We start from the raw sequence: 25,862 nt of genomic DNA, 5'->3' as shown, positions 1-25,862 counted from the left end.
TCACAAAGGCAAAAACGATTCGCCTCAAATTCTCGTTTGCGCTTGACATTTGTTTACACTCGAAGCTCGTTTTCAGCGCTTCTGCGTTTGGGTAAAATTGTCCGACTGCGGATTACTGAAGAACGGCAAAAATGTAGAAACCAACATTTTGGGGTAAATCCAGTGAGAGAAGAGAGTCGACTCTTTGGTGTGTTCAGCGGAAGTCTGCGTCGAAAGCGGGTTGGGTCAAAAATGTTTTTCTGGGGTCTCGTTTCCCCGATCGTGGGTGGTTCTGGGCCATGTGTTCCCCGCAATAGCCAAAACTGCTCGTGGCCTGCCTTGCACCGTCTGTAGTTTAGCTGTGACCGCCATCATTTGCGTAAATACGGTCGACTGTGATCTGCATGGATACCTCCCCCCTCCCCTGCTGCTGCTTTTTTGTTTTTCCTTTAAGAAATGTAAGGTGTCTTACATTTCATCATATTCCGTTAAGCACGCATAATTTGCGTTAATTTATTTTGAAATGTCATCCCAGCTGATGTCCACGCTGTCCGTTTTCCAAGTCAAATTAGCAGCGATGGCACATCCGTGTCATTTTATTTTTACATTTTTTGTCTCATCTTCTTCCCCCACCCCCTTTCCATTTTGTCTCGCCCCCCCCCCCCCCCCCCCCGCTCGGCGCTCACCGCTCACCGCCGCGCCCTTGTGGCGGCGCCGCGTTACGGCAGGCTCTGGCCCAGGCCATCAAGGAGGCCAAAGAGCAACATCCCGACATGTCGGTCACCCGAGTTGTGGTCCATAAAGAGACCGAGCTGGCCGAAGAGGAGGATTGACCCCGCGCAGGTATTGAGTCGTAATACTCGAAAGAATCAAATTTTTGTTAGCATCGTTACAAGATCCCGGAAAACGTAGATGATAAAAGGAGGGCCAAAACTAGCTATACACTTTTTTTTTTTTTTTTCATTGTCAAGCATCCAGACTATTTTTTTCCTGGCATTTTCCCTCCCTGACCTCCTTTTCTTCCCTCCAGCCTGCTTTTTGTTTTCCATCTTTCCTCTCTTGGAAACTTGCTTTCCGGCTTCCTTCCTTCCCGCTTTCCAAATCCGCGTTTCGTGTTCTTGAATGGAATATTTTGCCCATTATTTATGACGCCTTGAGTTGATTTGAAGAGTGTAAAGCTACTTTTGGCCCAAATTGTTGTGTTAAATAAAAGGTGAGCAAGGTCAAGGGTGATTCTTGATTAGTCGTGAACAGGAAGTTAAAAAAATAAAAATAAAATAAGATTACAGGACATCCTTCATATATTCATTAATTCATTCATTTTCCGTACAACTTTGTGTTTACATTTTTCATTGCCGTCTTTTGTACATGTCGCCTCAAAGTTTTATTTTTTTAAAATTTACGTCACTATTCTATTCACTGTAATTACGACTTTACTACTGCTTTAGCGTTGTTAGCATAGCATCTCCCAATATTTATCGAGCCAATGAACACATTTTACATGAGACATATCTCCCCAAATGACATACATTATACTGAAATAATGACCTTGTCTCAAATGGACTTATGACTCAAAAGCGTCTAGTTTAGCACAAAGCTAACTGCCAATGTTTTCCAGTGAACTTCCAGCCTATTTGTTGTTATTTAGGCTAGCAGGCTAATTGCTAGCACTGACGAGGCTCATGTGTAACTACTTTGCTTGTGTTAAATAATTAAACTACTGACCGAAAACGGTCATTTATGTGACATGGTTTTCACGATTGCGTACATGCTAGTTGCACAGTTTCATTTTAAGTGATTTACTGCCACCCTGTGGCATCTGTTGGGAATTACAATCCCATTTATGCGGAGGGGGATGTCAATTATTCACCATACATTTTTTCAAAGCTGTTTTTGACTAATACATTTTTGTTGTTGTTCGGATGTTGTCTAAAAATGGGTCGAGTGGAAAACGTTGGTCCCAGGGTGACGATATTTCAAAGCCTCTGAACCCCCCCCCCCCCCATTCTTACATGCAGAGCTGAAGGAGCGTCTGGGGATGTCGTGACCTGTGACCTGTGCGTCTTTGACCTTGACTGACTGAAGAGGCGCCAGAAGAAAACCAACTCCAAGTCCACCCCCCCCAAAAAAAAAAATAATCAAGAAAATAACAACACACACACACACACACACACTGAGGGAGCAAAACAACCACAGTTAGCTTAACATATGTAGCGTGTTTTTACTTCTTTTTGTTGTTTTTTTCCATAGTGCTTTTTTTTTCTTTGTCAAAAAAGAGACAACAAAGAGGGGGCGCACTGATAAGCAACCAAGATTAAATATGATGATAATCATCATTCATAAAACTAGACACTGAAGTGTTGCACTATGGGAAAACTTTTATATTGGTGTGTTTCCCCTTTAGTGCAGGGGTGGGGAAGCTATTTAACTTTAAAAAACTAATAAAACCTCATAGGAATTGTGTATAAAAATAGCCCTATATGCTCATAATATATCATAATTCCCCCCTCAAAAAAAAAAAGTTCTCCACCCCTGCGCTAATTGTGATAACAGATCAGCTCCTTCCCTCGCACCAATAAATGTAAACATAATTCACCATTTTACATAAAAAAAAAACTCACATACTAATGGTACAAACAAGTTGACATTTTTTTCCAAGTTCCTTCTGATTTTCATTCCTCGCATTTAAAAAGAAAAAGCATACACTTGATGGAAAAAAAAAAAAAAAGCTCTCAGCTTGTTGTTGTTCTTGTACGAAACCTAAACGAGTTGAAGCTAAAAACACGTTTTTTGCGCAGATGACGGTGAAAAGAAGGCGATAGCACAAAAGTAGCCACAGCCGGTCGCGTTCTCGGCGAGGGAGTGCGGTTCATAATTGGGAGATTTTTATTTTTAATGTGAAACCACACGATGGAGATTTGGGAGCGTACACGTGACGCACACAATCAGCGCTCGGTACTGTTTTAACTAGGTTAGGCTCGTTTTTTAAGATGGCTACGGACAGATTCCGCAGTTTTCCGTTGTCACGCCAGTAGTTCAGAAAGGTTGCTTTTTCGGGATGGCTGTGAATGCAGCACAAAATTTTGGACAAAGATCAGATTAAGATGCCCCACATGACACGAGTACAATAAATGATTTAAAAGATTTAAAAAAAAAAATTCCACCTGCCTGACTTGACTCGAAACAAGTTTTTTTTTTTTTATTGGATATGTTCAAATGTAAACACTTTTAAACATAAAATTCTCTAAAATGCCGAATATTTAGAATCCACAGTTTATCTTTTAATTTCTACAAAGTGTATGTACGACAATGGAGTCTTATTAAAAACACTGGTCTTAATTAACTGCAATATTTTGCGATGACATTCCACCGTAGGAAGAAGCCGGTAAATATTGAATTTCCGCTTCTCATTCTTGTTTTTTTTTTTTTTTTAAATGCATATTATGTCACAACTATATTTGTAGTTTTACTCTGCCTACATTTGATTTTGTGTGAAACTGTGGTCCATTTTTTTTTCAATTTCATATTTGTAAAGCGGAGGTGCGACATTGAACACCACAAAAAAAGAAAATGAGGCTGCAGTATAAAAGGAGCAGTGGGGCTGCAAATTCAATTCCTGGGGATTTTGCTTGTGTTTACCAAGATTCCTGAAACCAAGGCAGCTGTGCAAAGTCACTCAAAAAAAAAAAAAAAATCATTATTTAAACCTGTACTAAAAAAAAAAAAAAAGTCATTATTGGTTTAAAACAGCATCTTTTATATTTTCTACAAAACCTCACGAGAAAAACAAACAAAAAAATAAAAAAGGATTTGGGGAGTCAACAAGCAGCCCCGCTGCTCCCCCGATAGTCGACTTTCTTCCGTTTTAGCCACTTCGTTGTCCCGCATTTCACCTCCAAACTGACACACACACAAAGCAAGTTCCTGTGTAACGGTTGAAATAAAGGTTTGTAATACTCTCTCTTTGGTCTTTTCCATTTTTTTTTTTTTTTTTTTGCTGTTTTTACTCCCCTTTCTTGTCAGCTGTACGCACGCGCACCTGTGTTCCTCTTCCTCGGGCGTGCACTGCGGCGGTCCGGCCTGTAGGTGGCGCGCCGCTCATAAGAAAACTCGGTCAGCTCGGCTTCAACTGAACGGAGTGACAATATTCGATTATATTATTGTCTATACATTTACTGAATATGTCAGGGATTTTTTTTTTATTCACTGGCCCTCAAAGAGCGCAGCATTATTAATGTAAAAACGTACATTTTTTTTAATTGAAGGGATTTAAGATTACAATGACATCATGCACCTGAATTAAAAAAAAAAAAAGTATCACAATATTTGTGATTTATCCCGCACGAGCTTTTCATTTGCTAACAGGTCGTCGTTTATGGTTTGAACAAACATGGCGGCCGGTTTGGTGCGTGACGTCATCGAAAGGCGACGCTAATCAGCTGCAGCTTAACTCATCAGCCGAGCAAAACAAAACGTAAGTATCTAAACACGCAAAAGTTGCTCATTATCTCGTCATCAATGTAATTTCCGACTAAAGAGCTTTAGGTCCAGAATTTCAATTCAACTTTGAACCCTGAAACAAGTGAGCTGTAATGAAATGAGTTTAAAAAAAACCCACAACTTTTCATAACAAACATCACATCCTTATTCCCCCCTTCAATTTAATGTTATTTTTTTAATATCGTGTACTGTGACGTTCTTCCACGCTCACCCAGGTTGAGCTCCCAGCGGAGGTAGACCACCAGTTGCGACAAGAGAACGCCGACGGACAGGAAGAGGAGCAGGCCCAAGGGCCACAGCGCTGGCAAGATGGCCGGCTCACCGTGGGTCTGCCTGAGAAGCGGCGCCAGCCCGGCCCAGGGCCCGCTCAGGACCTCCATGTCGCTCCTGAAGCATACAAACACGCGTGGACACGTCAGGTGAAATCGCTTTCCGCCAGGCCCAATTGCACATTTGTCCGCATTCGTCACCATCATTTACGAAATGTCATTTTTGAACGTTGTTGGAAATATGTTTGCTAACTATTGATCATTTCGTACGATCATCGTAAGTGATACGAAAAATGAGGCGATCCAAAAAGGCACCGAGACGTGGCGCAACATCGCAGAGCAGTTAGTTCCGGTCCGGAGTCTGCACTTCATTTAAAAAAAAAAAAAAAGACATTAAAGCGGACAACCACAATTCCGAATTATGGTTTAGAAGAACTGCTGGTCTAAACAAAGCCAATGAGAAAGGCTGAAAATCAAAATGTGATTTTTACCAGGATTCATTTGTATTATTACAAGATTAAACAAACTGAATATCTATGGTGGAATATCGATTATGCTCTAAGACATGTTTGCATTTGGGATTGGAATTTTTGAACTCACACTTCACCTTTAGTCTTCTTGCAGTATTTGTCGAAAATAGCGCAACCGTTTATTTCAGCGAGTCACAAAACGGGCCCTCCTCGGTTCCTTTCACTGGCCGAACTGATCATAGATCGTTTTCCTGGTCCTCGGGAGCCGGAATTTCCAGTGCAGTTGAAAAACGGAGTCAAAAGTCTGGCGAGGACGCTGACGACGGCCGAAATTCCACGAGGTGTCATTCCGGTGGACGTCCCCCCCGCCCTTGTTCTTTCGCTTTTGAGTCCGGTTCTGATCCTCTCGCTCGCGCTCAAATTCTCTTTCTGTTGTTGTTGTTGATGAAATGACGATGACGATGATGTGAACTTTGTTCTTTTGCACCCTTGTGATTGCTAAGCAGATTAGTTCAGCGGGCTCGTGTGCGTGTGTGTGTGTGTGTTTCTGAACTAACCACAAAGGTCATTTTTCGTCACAACGTTTAAATACTTTTTTTTTTTTTTTTTTTTGCCCGTCCTACGTCGAACAAACTGACTGCGCTGTTCGTTTGGACTTTGGAGTTCCTGGAAGTATTTGCAAAGGCGAGAGGCCGCGTATTAAAAGCGTCGGCGCACTTGAGTCAGACGTCGAAGGCCGAACCCGCAAATGTGTGCGAGCGCTCACGTTTACGGAGGCGTCGTCCGCGAAACGCAGCACAGTTCTGGTTCGGAATTCTTTCGGGATTTTTCCCGGGATAAGGGACGAGGGTCCTTTAGTCCTCAGCTTCTCTTCCGTTTTGCACATGACGGAGCCGCCGGGACACTTTGACAGTTTTCACGAGTAGCGCGCAGCAACCAGGAAGCGGTCAAGTTCTGAATTGACTCCAAATAGGGTTTGGGCCAATCGCAGTTAGGCTTTCTTAGTCACGTGACGTCACATAATAAGAAAGCGTAACTGGATTGGCTGACCTGAAGTAACCCTTGCGTGGTGGCACAGACAGTGAATTTTAGACAGCGAATTGTAGCAACTATTGAAGATGTGATCACGTTACATTTCAAGTTCAAATCCTGGTGGCGCTAATTTACTTTCATAATAATTGTAATGAAAAAAATAACGTCAGTGTACTTGGTGAAGCAGCATGCGGTTCAGTGCCTACCGAGTCGGGTGCCGTCCTGGACTCGCCGGGGCCGACAGCCAATTTCTCGCGCTCGCTTGGGTGATAAGCCATCAAAACACAATTTCAATTCATTTGCGTCGTTGATTGCGGGCCGTAAATCCCGCTTATCCCTAACGACTTTGGCGCCGAGACTTCAGCCTCCGCCTGATTAACACCTCGCTTTAATTACGTCGGTGCGCTCGACGCGCTCGCGCCAGCCGCTTCCGCCTGACTTTAGATTTTAATTATCTGCCTCCAGGATACTGTTCGCACCTGCGCTCAGTGATATCCTTTTTATTTATTTTTTTTTTCTATTAAAATTAAAAAAAAAAACAAAACATTGTTAAAAGGTATCCCTTGGAGAACTTTCCTTTCGCCTTCACTTCTTCATCCAGTTGTCATGGCAACCCCCCTGGCCTTGTTTGCATAAATTACGGCAGGTGTCGCCCTTGACGCTCGTTACCATGTCTACGATGCTTTTTTTTTTTTTTTTATTTGTGGGTGGGGGGCTTCTGGGGGGGGGCTTTTTAAACGGAGGATTGTGTTTCCTGCTTTGACGTAAGCGGCACGGCGTTTACCCGGCGGCGACCGTCAGTTTCGAGGCGTCGTGTCTCAAAAATGATTTTTATTATTATTTCATTTTATTTTTCTAGAAAACTGGACTTCCTGTGTAGGGCTTGCATGTTCTTGACAACTTATAGCTCAAATTCATGCTGGAATTTTTTAAATGATGATTTTAACATGAGACTAAGATAAATAAATATATATATATATATATATATATATTTCTATTATATGTATATAACAACACCCTGGCCTTTGAGCAGGGCTGTGCAGACGTTTTACATCCAGCATATACTTGTGATTATTGTCGTATGACCTGCGTGTGTACATGTTAGAACATATTCAATTTGATCATAAAATTGTTGTATATTTTGTGAAAGTGCTCGTTGCTTTGCCTGCACAAAATCTTGACAGCCAATCACGGCGTGATTTATCTCTTTGCCTCAAAAAGTGCTTTGATTTTCCTCCCTCTCGCTTGATGTTGTGTAGACGCCAGGTGGTAGTTATTACTATTTGTTTTGTTTTTTTGTGGGGAATTTTTTTTTTTTTTTTTTTTCCAGATCAGACGCAACAAGCGCAAGGCTGAGAAGCTCTTAAGTGTGCTGTGATCCAAGCTGGCACTAAAACGCAATCCCCTGCGTGGGCTTCACTCAAATGTGGAGGAAAACAGTTTGAAAGATTCTGAACAGAGTGGAAGGGAATTCTGATCATTTTCCAGCATTTGATGGTAGTACTGGACCTGTAACACAGGTGGCAAGAACAAGGCCATGACCGGGATGTGAAGTCTGAGGTAATTTTGCCGCACCCCTCCGGAACGAAGTCAACCCAGCAGTTCGGCGTCTTCGGCTGGAGTGTGAAATCTGCAACAGAGGTGGGGAAAAAAACCTGTGGAAGGAATCCCACAATGCCGGCAAGTTTATGCTGAGACTCTTTAGAATGTTTCAAGCCGGTTTTCTCGGACCACCGTGTGAAGTTGGGGGAGTTCATTCTGGATCTCAACGGGACGACGTTGACCCGGCAGTTTTCCCCCTTTCGGCGGTAGCCCCTCCGTGTGAGGGAATTCCGCAATGCAGCAATTTGCAAGACTTGAAAACAAAAAGGCAGTTTTCCACCTTTGGAGGTACAATCAGAACATTGACCGAGGTGGGTCGACCTCAGTCTGCATGGGAAGTCTGTAATCCCAGGACCAGAGATTACGGCAATTTTGTCGAATTACTGTTGGACAAAGTCGTCCTGGTCATTTCCCGCTTTTCGTTAGGTAGTATCGGAGCTCTAACCGAGGTGGGATGACACCCGTGTGGGAGGGAATGTCACAGTGCCAGAACCCAGCGTAAAGTCTGAGGCAATGTAGCTGGGACGAAGTCAGTCTGGCAGTTTAACGTCTTGGTCTCGATGCAAGAGAATTCGGCAATGCCGGGACCAGGATTTTAACTTTGAAGCCGTCTTTTTGGATCACTGTGGGATGATCGAAGCTCTGTCTTTCATCTTCAGAAATTGTTTTTGAGCCTTGAAAGAGGCGGGACAACACCCGTGTGAAAACCAGTTCCACAAAGCCAAGACCAGGACGGAACAGATGAGGCAATTTTGTCTGTTCTCTGCCAGATGACGTAGATCCGGCGGTTTTACATCTTTGGAGGGTCTTACGGCCATAGCCCCGAAACCTTCTACTCTGAAACAGTTTTTCCAGATATACGTCTTGGACAAAGTCAGCACATCAGTTCGAGGGTGCTCTGACGGGTCGCTTTCATAAGCACTCGCAGCGGAGGGCGGCAAGTTTTGCCGTGTCTTTTGTTTTCGGCTGCGACGCTGCAATTCTCGCGGGGACGCCGCGTGAAAGAGGTTGGCGTTAGCGCCACAGAAGGACGGCGAGTGGCGCCGCCGGGAGGCTCGACAGCGGGGTGAGAAAAGAGGGTGGGCGGACGCGTGAGACGCGACGAGGGAGACGACCGGTCGCCGGGCGAAAGAAAACCTAACGGGGGGGAAAAAAAAGAAAAACGTTTTGCCGCGATAGATTGCTGCTGTTAATTAATTTAGCGGCGAGGAGGAGACGAGAAGTGGCGGAAATGATGAATCCGTTGGTGGGCTTAGGCCTGAAAGAGATTGATTGACAGGCAGAGCAGCGACAGGATCAGTTGGGGCTCCTTCTAATTGGGTTGCAAGTCCAAAATCTGGATAGAAAACATGGAAAGCAGACCCCACCGGACCCCCAAGAGTTCCTTCGCTGCATTGGCCAGTCGACATCAACCGGTCGTGCGCTCAGTTGGATGGCGATCAAACCTGCAACTTAAGCTGCGGCAAGCCTGAAGACCACAGGTGTCAAACCTGAGGCCCAGGGGCCGCGCCCGGCCTGCCACTTCATTTTATGCGTCCCTTTCACAAAAATAATGACTAATGTTGGCGGCACGGTGGATCAGCCGGTAAAGCGTTGGCCTCACAGTTCTGAGGACCCGGGTTCAATCCCGGACCCGCCTATGTGGCATTTGCATGTTCTCCCCGTGTGCCTGCGCGGGTTTTTCTCCAGGCTTCGGTTTCCTCCCACATCCCAAAAACATGCAACATTGATTGGACACTCTAAATTGCCCCTAGGTGTGATTGTGATTGGTTGTTTGTCGCTGTGTGCCCTGCGATTGGCTGGCAACCAGTTCAGGGTGTACCCCGCCTCCTGCCCGTTGACAGCTGGGGTAGCCTCGTGAGGATAAGCGGCAAAGTAAATGGATGGATGGATAACTAATATTACCTCTAATAACAAATTTACAAAATGCTTTGAGAGGTCAAATGCAGACACAAAAATAGTAAAATGCCAAAATGATCATCTTGTAAAATCATGAAACTCACCCCACAGACTGAAATCCACAATGATTAAAAATTGAAAAACATGCAGATGAATCAACGGGGGGAGGGGGGGGCGCAACCATTGTTGAATCCATCAAGTTCCCCATCTTTGATTCAGTTTAAGACGATTTTAAAAAATGTCGCGAAAACACTCCAAGCGAGGAATATATCCGACGTCGAGGCCTTGAAGAATACCTTTTCGGTTGTCTGTAATCCTCCCGTCCGTGACCGGATTGTGAGAGGGTTTAGTCGAGAAGAGAGCGGAAGAAGTGAGAAAAGCAAGCGGGACGAGGACCGCTTAGCGGGGATCAAAGAGCTGAAGAAGAAGAAGAAGAAAGTGCAGCCAAGGACGCGGCGGAGTTGTGCGACAAAACGTCTTTGACAGCAAAATATCATTTTCTGTTTTTGTTATTAATGAACGTTGAACCTGAAAGTTCTTCAGCTCCCGTCCTTGCCGAACACCTTTACGCACGGGCGATGTCACAGCGCTTGATACTTCCTCAGATACTTCCCTGCGAAGTACCGGTATCGATATTGGAACGGATGTTACCAACCGATATTTTCCAGTTTTTAATTATTGTGCTTGTGCTGCAACAATCTCATGACTGACTGTTTCTAATCGTCTCACCTTTTCCCGTCACTAAATAAAGAAACTAGTATAGGAGGAAAGGATGCTTTCAAGCCGCTTGGGTGATTTTCCTGCCCTCCATCCATCGCACAATCGCACAATGGCGCCAACTTGTGCGCGTGTATAATTCATGCGACATCAGATCAAATATGCATCATTTTGACCAACGCAAAAAGCGATCGTTGTGACTCGGCACGAACAACTCCGAGAGAGGCACTCGGGGGTTGGAGTGCGCCTGTCCAACCCTATCGATTATTCTGCGGAGACGAAAAATCGGACGAGATGGGGCCCCGAGGTCGCGCCTTGCAGCGCCGCAGATTTAATTGGCTCGTTAAGGGGACGTGGGAGGCCTTCTGCCTGATTGGTTGAGTGGGCAGATGAAGCCTGCAGCCACTGGGAGTAGCCGAGATCCGGAGACACGCATACACCTTCGCTGGATCTCATGTCTTAATTGCAACATTCCTACGGTCGCTCCTCGATGCCGCAACCACAACCCCACCGGAGGCTGTTCTCACGCCGCCGTTATTAGCGAGCATCTCAAAACTCTTCAGCGCGCATCGGAAGCGACGATCGAGCTGCAGAAGCCCCCCCGGCGAAGGCCCGGGACACGCCGGAGAGACGAACGGGAACATCGCGGGGAAAAGCCGCACCCAGTGGTCCGCCGAGACCCGATTCTAGCCTTCCGCGCGCAGGTTTCTGTCCCCCGTGACCCGACTCTCGATGAGCCCAAATCAGCTATTTGTGAAACTCTTCCGCAATTTAACTTGACTTGATGCTAATTTAGCACAAAAGTCCTAATTAAGGTCATATCGACTTCTTCAGAATCTCACGAGGTAAAATCCGAGTTGACATGTGAAAAATTATACACGCAAACCGACGGCGCTGATCTGAAATGATCCGAATAACGTATTATTGCTTTATTGAGAGGCCTCTTTCTTCTCGCATGAAATGAGACCTTAGACTAGCAAAGATACATCAACATGTTAACACCCCCCCCCGCACACCGCATCAAATCTATATTTAGAACCAAAGACATTCTATATTTATACAGTGCCGCGTCCTTTATTTTGTTCTCCAGCAGCTTGAAGAAAAGATAAAAAAAAAAAAAAAAAAAACAAGCGCATCACATAGACTGCGTTGACCTTTTCTGACGTGGCCACCCTGCAGGTTTCCACTGTGACTGACATCTACTTTGGGACTCCGGCAGGGGGTCTGAAACAGACCCCACCGGCTGCCATGGCAACCAGCTCGGCACCCACACACACACACACACACACCCCCACGCGCGCCACGCGGGCCTTGAAGGGTCTTCCTGCCGAGCATCTTAATTGGTCTCAAGTCAGCGCAAAAGTGACATGAAGTGGCAGCGACGTTTCACATTAAACGGCCTTCGCCGCATGACGCCGTTCCGGATATTTATGTCTCTTTTTTTTTTTTTTTTTTTTTGGGGGGCTTAAAAGTAGTAGGCGTTCAACAAAAATTGCAAATTGCTTTGAAACACAATCGCCAGTTCAATCAAGGGACAAGAGTTTCTCTCGGTCTTAATTTTTCATCATTTCCAAAATACTGGATTCATTCGTTTATTTTTTTTTTTTACCCCCATAAGTAGCTAAAAGATGGTGGCGATATCACTCTGTTAGTTTCCCAATTAGAAACCGTAGCAGCTGATATCAGATAAGCGTGCGTCACATTGAATTTATTATTTGGAAATGAGACGGGGGGCTTGCAGTTTTGTCCTGGAGGAGACTGACGGCTAAAAGATGGAATGCTGTAGCGGTAAAACGCTAAACAGAAATGTGCTGTGAAAAGGAGTATGGGTAGCAAGGTCAAGTAGGGACAGGACCGGTTGCGTTGGACTGGAAGCGTAGAACAGGACGGGTACATGGCCTTGGTTGCAATCACGTGATAATCGCCGCCATTTCTGCAGACAAGCTCGGCGTTGCAGACGACATCACCGTGGCGACGTCCACAGACTCACTTGCAAGCGGCGAGCGGCGGATGATGTCGCCAAAGCCAGATATGTACAGAAGTTCGAACTTCGTGAAGATAGCGATCCGCATACTCTCTGAGACGACGTACTTTCAAAGGATCTGAAAGACTGCCCTGAAGTAGAGTATCCGGACACTAGAAATGGACATGCTTACAAAATGATCAGAACAGACTTTCAAATCACCATTTTGCCTTGGTACTCGAGCTTCGTTCAGATCTGCGCGTCATAGATTTGCCGTTTTTTTTTTTTTTTTCCCGATAACTCCATTGTATCTTCTCCTTCATGCAATCTAATCTTTGGAACACGGAAAAATCGCTTCCCAAATGTCTCAGTTTCCGAGATTTCCACATCCGTAGAGGCAACAAAAATCTGGCATTACGATGGACAGCTTGTCTGCAACGATGGCGCTCAAGTACCTGGGATGAACAAACCAGTGAGGCACGGAAGGTTGGCTTGATCTGGTCGGGTGGGACAGGACTGGTAGTTCTAGAAAGTTGTCTTATTAAAGCTAGGATAAGACTGGTACTGTGAGGAAGTTAGGACACAACGGTTAGGGTGAGACCGGCGAGTTTTGGGAAGGTAGGCTGCGAAGATTGGTCTGGATAGGCAGGGTGGCACAAGTGGGTAGCCCCTCGATCCTCAATGTCTTTCCCCAAAATATTCAGCATTTTGGCTGAATCTCAAAAGAAACTAATAATTCTGCGCCTTGAAACCGCTCCTAAAAGAGCATCAGCCACTCGTTAAGGACTACTTGCTTGCATGACGCACTACGAATATTTGAGCTCACAAACAGCTGGTTGGCCACAAATAGCCGTCCGCCTCCGCTCTACGCGGCGGCGCTTGCGCGAGCCTTCCGCCGCGACTCCTGCCGACGCGCGGAAGTCGTCGTCGTCCCCGTTTATCAGCGGATGCGCTCGTCGTCGGCCTCCCTTGCGCCGCACCGCTAACACGGAAAGTGCCGTTATTACCTCGACGGCCGAAAGCACAAAATGGTTTCTGCCCTCGCTCAGCACTTCAAAGTCATTGATTTTTCTATTGGCGTCGGCTTATGAATATGCGATCAAGCGCGACCGCTGTCACCCAAACATCGCCGCAGTTTCCCGGACGCGCCGTTAGCTGCACCGCGAATCCATGACGACGCTCGCTTTTGAATGGCAGTCTGTTCTTTCTTTCGAAAAACTGATGTTTGAGTAGTTCTGAAGGCAGAAGCAGCACATGCGCCGACCCCGTGACGAGAGATGGCGACGGTCGCTCGTCTCATTTCCATTCTCAAGCTTTTTCTTTTTTGTGTCGTCTTCGTTATCACTGGAACGGGCCCATCTGCATTAATGAGGCGCTTGGGAAGCACCCAGCGAGGTCTCCGTTTTTCCCAACCGTCGACCGCATTCCGCACTCAAAAACTACTTCGATTGTCCGCTCAGTACTGCATGTTCCTCCTTCAAAAGCGAGTCGCGGTTATTACCCGTTCCCACGGCGACGACAAGCGCTCGGCTCGCGGACGTCATATCCTTGCGCTTCGGTGTGTATTCGAAGCGATTTTCACTTTTATGTAAGTTTAAAACCACGCCGAGCCCGTTGCGATGATTAACGGTGACTCATTGAGACTTTCAGTGGCGAACAACAAAAAGAAACAAGTTTATTGGAAAGTACGACACGATTGTATTCTTTCTTCCACTCGTGGGTGTTTTTTTTAGACAGGTGGGTGTGTTTGGAATCGCCACAATGCATCTTGAAAAACTAGCAAACAAGCGATGGTGACTGGAAAAGGAAAATCGCACGATGCGTTGCGGCTATATGTAAAAAAGCAACGTGGCGGATGTGACGTGCCTGGTGTGAAGTACACAAACCGTGGTTCCTAAAGTGGGGCCCGCGGACGTCTTTCCAGGGGGTCCGTGATGTGAAGACGAAAAAACGAAATCGTCTTGGAGCTAATCATGATGTGAGAATTGCCCTTTCCAGTGTTTAACCACTTTTTGATTTATTGTGCAAAAATAAAACGCAAGAGTACGTGAGCCACTAAAATTGAGTATTTCTTTGTACCAGAATGGCATCACTTGTGTCCAGGATTATTGGCGAAAGTTGAGGGCGGGGGTCCGGGAGCTTTTTGAACGACTCACTGGGGGTCCGGGCCCAGGTTGACTTTGGGAACCACCGGTTTAAAACGATGAAATGTTGTTGTCATATGTAGCGGACCTGCAGGGGGCAGCGCACTGCGGCAGATCGTGAATAGCGAAAATCCCGAGATAAGTGACGCAGATTAGAACCGCATTGGGGGTGGGAGGGGATTGTACTTCTTTAAACCCATAAAAAGGGATTTTGGAGGACTGAATGATTCTGAACGCAGCCCAGCAGGCCAAAAGAGATCCAGACAGTAAAACTGAACCTGCATGAAAGTGCCCAAAAAAAAAAAAAAAATCAGAACAAAGGCTGTCGCAATTGTTATCTGAATTATGTTTTCATTGCAAAAACTGAGAAATGTGCGTTCATTTGATCTTTTGTTCGGAATACAATTTGGACATTTTCTTATAAATATTCGAGGAATTTTTCCACGCAGGTTGTTGGGCTTTGGAACGAGTTATGTGTGCAAGTTTTTGTTCCTACCATGTGAGAAAAACGTTGGCGCGAGGGATGAAAAATAAAAAAAAAAAATTTAAAAAAAGCGCTTCCACTGTGACCTTGCTGAGATTACAGCTGGCCACTTTTTTTTTTTTTTCCTCGTTCTAAGCAATACTTCAGCAAATGTTGCTTTCAAAGCCTTTTATCAAGCCAAAACCTTTTTGCCCACACTGGATCGGCGACTTCTTGACCTCTGCCTTTCAGACAGAACTCACAGAATCGGAGAATGACCGTTTCCGAAGTGCGCGTCCACCCAGCGGTTGCGGCTTCCCACATTAAGATAATTAATTACGTGCGCGGGGACGTCGGCACGACGGCGTTTATTGCTTGCCACATAAAAAGGACACGCTAATCTTTTTAGTAATGGGAACCCTTACGGAAAACAAGATAGAATTCTGCAGCGAGCTTTGAAAAATGAGCGCCGTCCGGTGGACGACTTCAAAAAATCAAAATTGTTTGATTCAAGTATCGGCTTACGGCCGCGCTACCCTGAGAACGTCAGATCTCGGAAGCTAAGCGGGTTTGGAACTGGTTAGTACTTGGATGGGAGACCGCCTTGGAATACCGGGTGCTGTAAGGTTCTTTCCCCCGGTGCGTCAGGAACGGCATCCGGCGTAAAACTGTGGCAAACAAAATATGCGTTCATCTAAGATGATAACGGGACAAGCCGAAGGGAAACGTATGATTCAAGCATTATTCTAGCATTATCTAAAATAACTTTTTGGACGAGGAAGCAGTGCTAATGTTTATCGTTAGCCCGAGGGCAAAAAAACGGCTTTGGCAGAACCGCGGTGCGGCTGCTGATTCTCGGGCGTTAGCGGGACACCTTTACGGGTGCCGGTTCCGTTATCGGCGCATCGCGGTCGGTGCGACCAGAGTGGAACGGGAGACACTTGAGCCTCGTCACCGTCGCACGTATGCTGTTGGGTTAGCACGTTTCTGATCGTGTTAATGGGGGAAGCCACGTCGGCTTCGTGTGAGCGCACACGTTTCTTGGCAGAAGCCGCGTCGGTGATGTTGACCCGGGAGCCGGCAAAACGTTTGCGCCAGAGTGCACGGTACACTCCCCAGACTTGTCAGAAGCGGGTCTCGGAGCTGCCCCGCTTCAGCGTGTCGTCGCGTTCAAAGCTGAGATTGTTGTGCGAGCGCGAAATCATGAGCAGCTTGTCCCGTTTGCTGTAGTCCCGCATGACGACGGCGGCCGGCGGCAGGTGCGTCTGCGCCGACGCCGCCGCTGCGCCGCCGCCGCCGCTAGCGCCCTGCCACTTGTCCCCCTGGTCGTCCAGCCGAGTGTAGCCCTTGATGCTGCGGCTACTGTTACTACGGTCCAGGCGGGGCCAGCTGGGGTGCTTGCGCTGTTGGCGGTGCACGCTGAGCATGCTGGGCTGGCGCTCCAGGTCCAGAGATTTGGAGTGGCTGCCGATCACGTGCAGGGAGGAGTTGGAGCCAAAGTCGGGTCGGCCGGCGCCGGGCGAAAGCCAGCAGCCTGAGGTAGAAGACGGCGCCAGGGAGGAAGAGGACACAGACGAAGACGAGGAGGCGGCGGAGTTACTCCGCTGCAAATGCGGAGGTTTGGATGCTTTGGCAACGGACGGCACCGGAACCACCAGGGACGCCGCGGCGCCCGATATTTGCGAAGTCTTGTCGTCTCTACCGTGTCCTCTCTCCTCCTCTGTGATGGCCTCCATCTCCGGCTCGTCGATAACGCAGTTGTTGAGCTTGATGACGGGCAGCGTGAACGCGGAGATGGACGACGACACGATGCAGCGTGCGCGGTGTCCTCCCGTCTCGGCGTCCGCCGCCTGGGGCGGTGCCCGGTCCCCGTACAGCGGCGCCAGCAGCCCCGCGAAGCTGCACTCCGTCCCCGCCGGCCGCCTGTAAGCTTCCTCGTCCCCCAGCAGCGCCTCCCCTTCGGCGGACGTGCCGCGCTCCCCGCCGGCCCGAGGGGAGACCGCGACCAGAGGGTTGCCGTAGTCGCCGCAGCCTTGGAAATCCGCTCTCGGGTAGCTGTGGTGCTTCTGCTCCTTCTGGCGGAGGCGGTGGATGTCGATGACCGTGGAGTACATGTCTCGCATGTGGATGATCTACAAGACAGCAGAAACGGTTCTCGAGCTTCCACATGTCCATGATGGCCACCATTAAAACCATCAAGCAAAATCCCATCCTTCAATTTTCTATGGAAGCCATTGAAGCATCCATCTTCGACAAAATGAACAGCCAACCAGTGGGCCAATTTCATATTTTTGTGGAACAGATTTTTTTTACGAGGTGCCCACCTTTGTCTCTCGGTCTCTGTTCTCATGAAGAATAGCGTTTGCGCAAATGAAGATGAAAATCCCGATGCCCATGGTGAAGGGCCCGAACATCTTCATCCTCTCGGAGTGCCGGTGCCGCTCCAGGAAGCGCGTCAGAGCGCCCCCCGCTGGTGGCCCGGAGCGCCGATCTGCGTTCAGGTTGATAAGATGGTCAAACAATTTAACGTCGCCGACAAAAAGGGGCCATTTTCACATCACCTTTGACGATTCTGCTTTTGCTGGCGTTCTTCAGGGCGCTCTCCTCCGCCCCGGCCACTTTGGCTCCGCCTCCGCCGGGCGGACTTTGTCCCGAGGATTGGGGCCAATAGCCTAGGGTGGCCATCGCGATTCCTGCAGCCAGGATGAGTAAGCCCATGAGGAGGAAGAACCCCGAGGCCGAGTAGAGGCGCAACCGGCCGCGCACCACCACCACGTCAGTGCGCCGCTTTCGCTTTCTGTGGGGAAAAACGCGCAAGTACAGTCAAACCCGTTTATCGTGGTTCCAGAACCGCCCACGTTAGGTGAAAATCAGTGATATAGAGAACATATTAAAAATGATGACATTTCCCGGAGACTACACTTTGAAATTGCTCTTAGGCATACGCAGTAGAGCTCAGTGCTGCCCGAAAACTTGTGGCACAAGGTAGTACCACAACTTTAATATCAGACTTGCATGTTAGCTGTAAAAACCCACAAAAAGAACACGGTAGAAGTGTAAATCCAGACTAAATGTGCACCACCGTAACGTCGGAAAGACACCTGACCTCGGAGCTCCCTCCTGGGCGGCACCGGCCGAGCCCGGACATGTCGCCGGCACGGACCGGTGCTGAGAGCGGGTCGAATCCTGGCGCTTGAGCTTGGCCAGGCCCGTCAGCACGCCTGCTGCCGCCGTCATACTTCAACCTGCACACACGAGACGAGAAAAACCGGAAACTAGTCGAGATTAGCAGACAAAAAGATCGTGTCGCTACCACCCAAGGAGGCTACCTCAGACTACAATTTTAGTAGACTTCGGTGGTTTGGACATGTCCAGAGGCGAGAGATGAAGTATTTTGGTAGGAGGGTGCTGAGGATGGAGCTGCCAGGCTAATGAGTGAGAGGAATCGCCCCTCTAATGAGCTCATTTCTAATCTTATCCTAGCGAGAACCTCAACATCTTCGGTTCTGCTTCTTGTTGTTTCTTCAGTGCCACCGTCTCTAATCATGGCCGGCCTCACCACTGTTTTATAAACTTTTCCCTTCATCCTGGCGGAGACTCTTCCGTCACATAGAACACCAGACACCTTCCTCCAGCTGTTCCACCCCGCTTTGACCCCGTTTCTTCACTTCCTTACCACACTCTCCGTTGCTCTGTATTGTTGACCCCAAGTATTTGAAGTCATCCACCCTCGCCATCTCTTCTCCCTGGAGCTTCGCTTTTTCCCCTCTCATTCACGCACATATATTGTGTTTTACTTCGGCTAATCTTCATTCCTCTCCATCTTTCTGATTGTTCCTCCACCTGTTCCCTGCGTCTCCCAATATCATCTGGTAACATCATTGGTCCAAGGGGATTCCAGTCTAACCTCGTCTGTCAGGCTATCCATTACGACAGCAAACGGGAAGGGGCTCAGAGCGGATCCCTGATGCGGTCCCACCTCCTTAACTAAAGGTTGATGGATGTTGTGAGGGAGGACATGTTGGAGAGGAAGATGCACGAGGTTGGCTTAGATGAAAAAAGATGACACGCTAATGGAAGGAGACAAAATATAAATAAAAAATATAATAATATAAAATATTCACGCTTCTCACTGTTTGAATTTTTATATGCACCTAAAATCTTTTTTTTTTCCCACTTCAATTTTCATTTGACCTTCATAGATCCATCAAACGACAACAGTTCCACTAGAGCGACTTTTATGGCGCACATCCACGTGCATTTTTTTTTTTTATGCACAGCTGGAGCGCTACGTGAACACTGTTATTGTTTACATATCGATCGCGGAGTCCCGTGAGTCATCGCCAGCTGGCCTAGCGGCCGCGAATCGCCGCGCCGAGCTTAAAACAAACAGCGCGTCTATTTTTAGGAGCCTTCATTTGCCTTTAAATGCGTGTTTAATCCCATACGGCGTAAATATTAGCATTGTGCCTTTGAAGCGCCGAGGAGATTAGAGCCAGCGGGCAGCCATTTTGGCTCCCGTGCAGGCTTTATCGTTGACAATATGCGTGACCTTCATCTGTCTATTTATTTATTTGAAATGATAGTCCCTCTCGGAGCTATTTTTAATCCGCCTCTTTAATGTCATTAGTCTGCTTTTCAAACCATTTCATTTCAGATTGGGAGAATGAGACAGCTTGATGCTAAACTCATTTTCATTGCATTTTCATTTTGCAAAACAAAAAAAACAAATGTCAATTTATTTAATTTGTATCAAATTTACAAATGAAAAAAATCACTATTTACATTTTTTTATTTTAATTTTGTTTTGGAGCCCAGGGAATTTTTAAAAATTATTTTTTCCTTTTTAGCAATAATTGAAACTTGGTTAGGATAAAAAATAATAAATTAGTCATATTTAATTATGCTATTGTGACAAAGTCAAAGCATGACAAAGGAAGTGTCATATTTAAGCAAGTGAATTTCAAAAGTGCAACTTTATTCTTTCAAAGCTCCTGTAAAGTGACAGTAGATCTTATGTTTATAAAAAAAAAGTGGAAATATGAGTTTTGTTTGGTGAAATTAATTATAATTATATCAGTACTTAGTAATTACACCAAAACAAAACTCGAAAGGAATTTTCAAGGCTCGTAGCTCCTTGAATTTGACGCCCCGTGCTGCAGGAACGCCGCACGCAACTCCTCAAATGTTCATTTTTCATTTTTTGATTTTTATTTTTTGGGTATCAGTCATCCTGCCAGTCACACAATCACTTTTCATGTCGAACGTTCGGCGCAATTTGGGAAGCTAGAAAAACTCTCATGTAAAAAAAAAAAAAAAGAAAATGACGCATTATGTTTAGCAATATTTGTCGAAATTTTAGTGTATTATTTTTGTATTTTACATCTTAGTTAAAAAAAAATCCTCATACTTTGTTATAAAATTCCTTCCCCAAAAGCATTACCTCTTATATTTTTAGCATTTTCTTGTCTAATATTTCTGCTTTTCCATATATTTTTTGGTATGTTACGAGTAATCTTATTCCATTTTTTGTTTCTTATCCTTGTCCCAATATTTGGATATTTTTTCATCTAATATTTGTGTATGACAGGGGTGTAATTTCTCTGTTTTCCAATACTTTTCTATTTTTTTATTAATTTTTTCTGCTTTTGTAATATTTGTATATATTTGTAATATTTTGTCATTTCCCCCACCTGCTCCAATATGTGAGTATTTTTCATCTATCTAACATATTCAGGCAGAACATAGAACAATTCTGTTCTCGTGTGGGTATGATTTTTTTGAAAATGTTTGTCCATTTGTTCACCAATATTTGTGTATCCCCCCCCCGTCATATTTTGGCATTTTGTCTCCATTTGTGTGCCAGGTACAAAATTCATCTTTACGTTTTGAACGCGCGCCCGTTGCCTCCATAATTGCCGGTTCACAAATCACATTCTGAAATATTCGCAGCATTTCACCTCCAGTCGCGTCAGGCACGCAAGCGGCGTGACATTTTACACATTACACGTCGCGTAATAATCATCGTTTTGTGTAGTGAGCCCTCAATGATTGCCCGCCGAAGTGCTTTCCTCCACAACTTACTTCGCCGAATTTAATAAGACATTAATAAAGATTCTTTGGACGCGTTGACCGACGTCACGCGACGCCCGCTACTGCTGCTGCTAGGTGACACGTTTCCATGGCAACTGCCAGCTGTGAGCACAGGTATGCCATTAACGTTGTGACACTGTACGGGGGAAGAGGGGATGCGACATCTTCGCGCTCTCGCTGACAACGATCAAGTGTGACAATAACGCGTTTTTCATTTCAGGGTCGTGTGGGCTTTTTTTTCCCCCCATTCGAACGTTTAATTTTTTTCCATTTGTATTGTATGACACGAACAATACAAACATCACAAATTGGAATAAAATAATAGAAATGGAAACGATTGAATGAGACAAATAAAATGTGGAAATGGAACCAAATAGGAATATTTTAAATATATTCAATGAAAAATACACATTTTGGGCAAAAAAAAGTTGAATAGTTGTCAAATTGTCAGATTTTTGTTGTTGTCTATTATTGGTGAAAAATTGAAACTTTTACACCACAAATGCCTAGTATTTAAACGGGGGTGTGTAGACTTTTAATATCCACTGCACCTACCTAGATTAATACATTTTTACCTTTTTTTCCACAAAAATCTCACTCTCTTGAAAACTTTTTTTCCCCCGCTTGTAGTTTGCTAAAAGCTTTTTGGAACTACTTTTTCCACTTGAATAAAATAGTGTTTTGTCAACAAAATATCCCACTAGTTTCATAAATTAGCAGGTTTTTTTTTTTTACTTTTGTTGATCAATGAGCCAACCCGCTAGCTAGCTTAGCTTGCTACCTTTTTTTTTTCTCCCCAAGATCCCGACCACACCACTTTTGAACAAAATATCCAACTACTATGTAATTTTCAAATGTTTCACTTTTTCTGATAAAATATCTTGCTATCTTTCTTTTTCCACTTGGAAAAAAAATAGCGACTCAACCTTTTTCATTTTTGTCAACAAAATATCCCACTAGCTTCATAAATTAGCATTTTTTTTACCTTTGTTGATCAATGAGCCAACCCGCTAGCTAGCTAGCTAATTATTTTTTCCCCAAGATCCCGACCACACCACTTTTGAACAAAATAGCCAACTAGCTATGTAATTTTACAAATCTTTCAATTCTGCTGATAAAATATCTCGCTATCTTTCTTTTTCCACGTAAAAAATAGCGACCTAACCTTTTTCATTTTTGTTAACAAAATATCCCACTAGCTTCATAAATTAGCATCTTTTTTTTACTTTTGTTGATCAATGAGCCAACCCGCTAGCTAGCTAGCTAATTATTTTTCCCCAATATCCCGACCCCTCCATTTTACAAATGTTTCACTTTTGCTGATAAAATATCTCGCTATCTTTCTTTTTCCACTTAAAAAAAATAGCGACTCAACCTTTTTTATTTTTTTCAACAAAATATCCCACTAGCTTCATAAATTAGCATTTTTTTTTTTTTTTACTTTTGTTGATCAATGAGTTAACCCGCTAGCTAGCTAGCTAATTATTTTTTCCCCAATATCCCGACCCCCCCACTTTTGAACAAAATAGCCAACTAGCTACGTAATTTTATAAATGCTTCACTTTTTCTGACAAAATATCTCGCTATCTTGCTAAATGAACATATTGCGCGCACATTTCTTCACTTGTCGCAGCCAATTTAGGAGCTCCCGTGGCACGTTTTGACTTTCTAGCAGTTTGCATCGCAGCGCTACCGACTGCAGCCGCCAAAGCTGGAAAAAGCGCCCGACCGAAGGCCCCTCGGCCAAAAGAGCTGCAAAGCGGCCGCGCGTCTCCGTCTTCGTCGAGCGTGAGTCACCCGCCGCTTTCTTTTTAACCCCTCGGCCTCGGAATCATCTCGAAAAATTTCTCCTTGCTACGTTGACGGCGCACGCAAACGTCTGACATGTTTACGCTGTGACTCAGTCGCTGTCTTTTTGCCTCAAATGAATCATCGCATGCACAATCAGGCCAGCTGTGTGTGCTCCAGCAGGGATTACTCACGCCGTCTTCAGTCACCCACTCTCATCTTGACACACAAAACAATGCTCGAGTGAATGACACACAAGCGTTTGGGTTTCTTGTGGTCATTTTGTCATCAAAAACTAAATGGAATCATCTTTAATGTCCCTGCAAAGTGAAGATAAATTTGACATGGAGCCACGTTTGAGTAAGTCAATCAAAACGTCGTCAGGCACGTAAAATGCGGCTTCAAAATCAGGAGAAATCAAGCCGTTGTCTCCGCTCTCAAATGCGTTGAAACCACACCCGACTTAACTGGAACCCGGCAGTCAAATGCAACTTCTCTGACGTGAAAAATGTTTGCTACGTCCTGTAGCTTGCGTCTCTTGCCACGCATGACAACAACCCCCAAGTCTGTTAAGTCATCCCGGACGACTCTATGTCCGTGATTTCAAAAAAACAAAACAAAAAAAAAAAACAATTTGAAACGTGGACTCGTCAGACCACAGTACGCTTTACTACTTTGCACCAGTGGATCTTAGATGAGCTCGGGGGGCCACACAAGCTGGTTGGCGGTATTTCTGGCTGCTGATGGATGGCTCTCACTTTGCATGGTAGAGTTTTAAAAGGCATCGCTAGATGTAGCGACTAACTGTTACCTGACGAGGCTTTTCTGACATTCCCTCACCTAAAATCGTTAAATTCCTTGCAAGTGTACGTTAAGAATTGTTCTTTGTATTTATTTCATTGTTGATCGAAAAGGATTTGCAAATGACTATTCGGTTTTTATCTGTTTTACACAATGTTCACCGTCAGCGGAATTGGATTGGCGCCACCATTTTTGCATCGGAAATGTTAACACACACGGTGGGGCAAAATGTAGACAGACAATGGAACAATACAAATATTCTTTATCCTCTGTGAAGAACAATTCCTAGTACTGCAGCTTACTCTCCATGTAGAGTATAACATTCTTATAGCGCCCCCAGGTGGTCAAGGCATGAGCATTAGATGGAGCAGCACAATGACCATTGAAATGAAGCAAAAAAAAAAAAAAGTGGCAAAACTGTTCAATTCCGCACATTCTATTCTGTTTGAGTAAATTGTGATTGTATGTTTTTATTTGTGCTAATTATTAAAAACACAATAGAAGGCTGGATTAAAGTATAAATTAACCAAAATTCAATTTATGACAAATGAAATGTACAAATCAAATGATGATCTGTGCGTTTTGAAAATGTTGACCCCCCCCCCCCGAGCCCAAAAGTTTGACCAGCTCGTTTTCGGATGAGCATGTGGCGCACTTCGTGTTCTACAATAGTACTACTGCATCCATATTTCATCCAGCGCTCTTCAATATTGGATGGGCGACTAAAAGCCTATGAATTATTTCTCAGCGCTCGTTGGCAATATTTCCCCCCCATCTCGTTAGGGACGGGGCCGCTTCGTTAGGTACGCCGGATCCAATGCCGATGTGCTCCGTTTTGATTGGCGGGTGTTTATTGAACGCGCGGCGCGCTCGTTCATTCCGGAACTGCTCTTCATGGAGCAGAACCATAAAAAACCCCAACTTAGAAACCATAAAGAACGTCGACCGGTGTCCAATTGTGGCGCTCGGAAACTTGGACAAGCTGCGTTTTAAGTCGTGTTTTATTATACGTACACAACCTCCAACGTGAAGTGAGAAGTTCCTAAATCTGTTATTGACAATTGCAGCACTGACGTTATTCATTAGCCCGTCTATGGCATTTGTCCGCTTTCTTCAGGGTCGAATGGGGTGTCGTAAAATTCCTACTTTTGCGCGCGTGTGTGTGTGTTGTATATTTAGCTTGACGGTAAACTCGAACTCGGGTGGGTGCCGAACTGCACTTTGTTTTGCACTGGAAAAAAAAACTTCAGACTTTTAACTTATGAGTCTGTTTTTCATGCTCGGCAATTCATAAATCAAGCAGTGATCATTTAATGAGAATGAAACCTGAATGCATGTATTTGAGGAGCCAAACTTCCCCTCTGTAAGAAATATTACAGGACTCTTGATGTTGTGCCCACCCACCCAAATCGGGTCGGGGGTCTTCATTTCTATATCTTACCTTCAAGTTAGACTGCCAGTAGTAAATCCATCGTGCCCCACAGTTTGTTAGCAACTCTTAATTTTGTTGCCTTTCTTGTCCCAAAGCTTCACTTTTTTTTTTTTTTATGACTTCATCTCGTGCGCGCTCCCTAACGCAAGTCTGCACCTTCTCTTCTTTTTCTTCTTTCTTTCTTCTTGTTTTACTGTTCGAAGTCCTCCAAGAAACGCGTCGCGCTCACCGCACGAGATCCGCGTCGGTTGCGGCGCCGAGACGCCCCACGAGCCGCAAGCGCGACGTCCCGCTCGGCCGGCGCGCCCGCGTAAAAACCCGTCGACGTCCGCCCGCCGCTCCAAAATGTCCACCCGCCCGAACTGTTGCGTTCACGGTCCGGCGATGAGTCACGAAAAGAATTTGTCCTTTTGAAATTCCATCCTCCGAAGCCTTCTTGTCTTCTTTTTCTCCTCCTCCTCGCGATCTTCTTCCAGTGCCTGTGAGCGTGTGTAATTTTTTTTTTTTTAATTAATAAATGTGCGTGTGTCAACCCGAGGGGGCGGGGCTTGGTTTACGTTGTTCAGACGCAAATTGGTTCAAAATTTCGATTGTGTTAAGAGTGATGGTCACTTAGGGTGAGTCTAACCCGAACATATTACATTTATAAACTCACAATTATAATTATCTGTAACGCTGATGATAAAAAAATAAATAATAATATATCTCTT

The 25,862-nt window shown here is 45.3% G+C and overlaps 3 protein-coding genes across 12 annotated transcripts in view; 2 read left to right on the top strand and 1 right to left on the bottom strand.

The window, feature by feature from the left end:
* Window positions 1-3,550, top strand: part of epb41l2 (erythrocyte membrane protein band 4.1 like 2) — a 49,007-nt gene extending 45,457 nt beyond the window's left edge. For all 10 annotated transcript variants that reach the window (XM_061812772.1, XM_061812773.1, XM_061812763.1 and 7 more), the window contains 2 exons: window positions 708-822; window positions 1,998-3,550. In XM_061812772.1, coding sequence (XP_061668756.1) covers window positions 708-812 — 105 coding nt within the window. In that variant the 3' untranslated portion in view covers window positions 813-822; window positions 1,998-3,550. The remainder of the gene's footprint in view (window positions 1-707; window positions 823-1,997) is intronic.
* A 1,208-nt stretch (window positions 3,551-4,758) lies between these two features.
* Window positions 4,759-25,862, top strand: part of tmem244 (transmembrane protein 244) — a 28,039-nt gene continuing 6,935 nt past the window's right edge. The window contains exon 1 of the mRNA XM_061812774.1: window positions 4,759-4,898. The gene's annotated coding sequence lies outside the window, so the exon portion shown is untranslated. The remainder of the gene's footprint in view (window positions 4,899-25,862) is intronic.
* Window positions 13,791-25,479, bottom strand: tmem200a (transmembrane protein 200A). Its single transcript, XM_061812332.1, has 5 exons — window positions 25,162-25,479; window positions 18,145-18,283; window positions 17,600-17,835; window positions 17,363-17,529; window positions 13,791-17,170 (listed from the first exon to the last, which is right to left on the bottom strand). The coding sequence occupies exons 2-5, from the start codon at window positions 18,273-18,275 to the stop codon at window positions 16,163-16,165; spliced, it is 1,542 nt and encodes a 513-aa protein (XP_061668316.1). The 5' UTR covers window positions 18,276-18,283; window positions 25,162-25,479; the 3' UTR covers window positions 13,791-16,162.

The sequence above is a fragment of the Syngnathoides biaculeatus genome, chromosome 23 (genome assembly GCF_019802595.1).
Source record: "Syngnathoides biaculeatus isolate LvHL_M chromosome 23, ASM1980259v1, whole genome shotgun sequence".
NCBI classification, from domain to species: Eukaryota; Metazoa; Chordata; class Actinopteri; order Syngnathiformes; family Syngnathidae; genus Syngnathoides; species Syngnathoides biaculeatus.
This window is presented reverse-complemented; position numbering and strand designations above follow the sequence as displayed.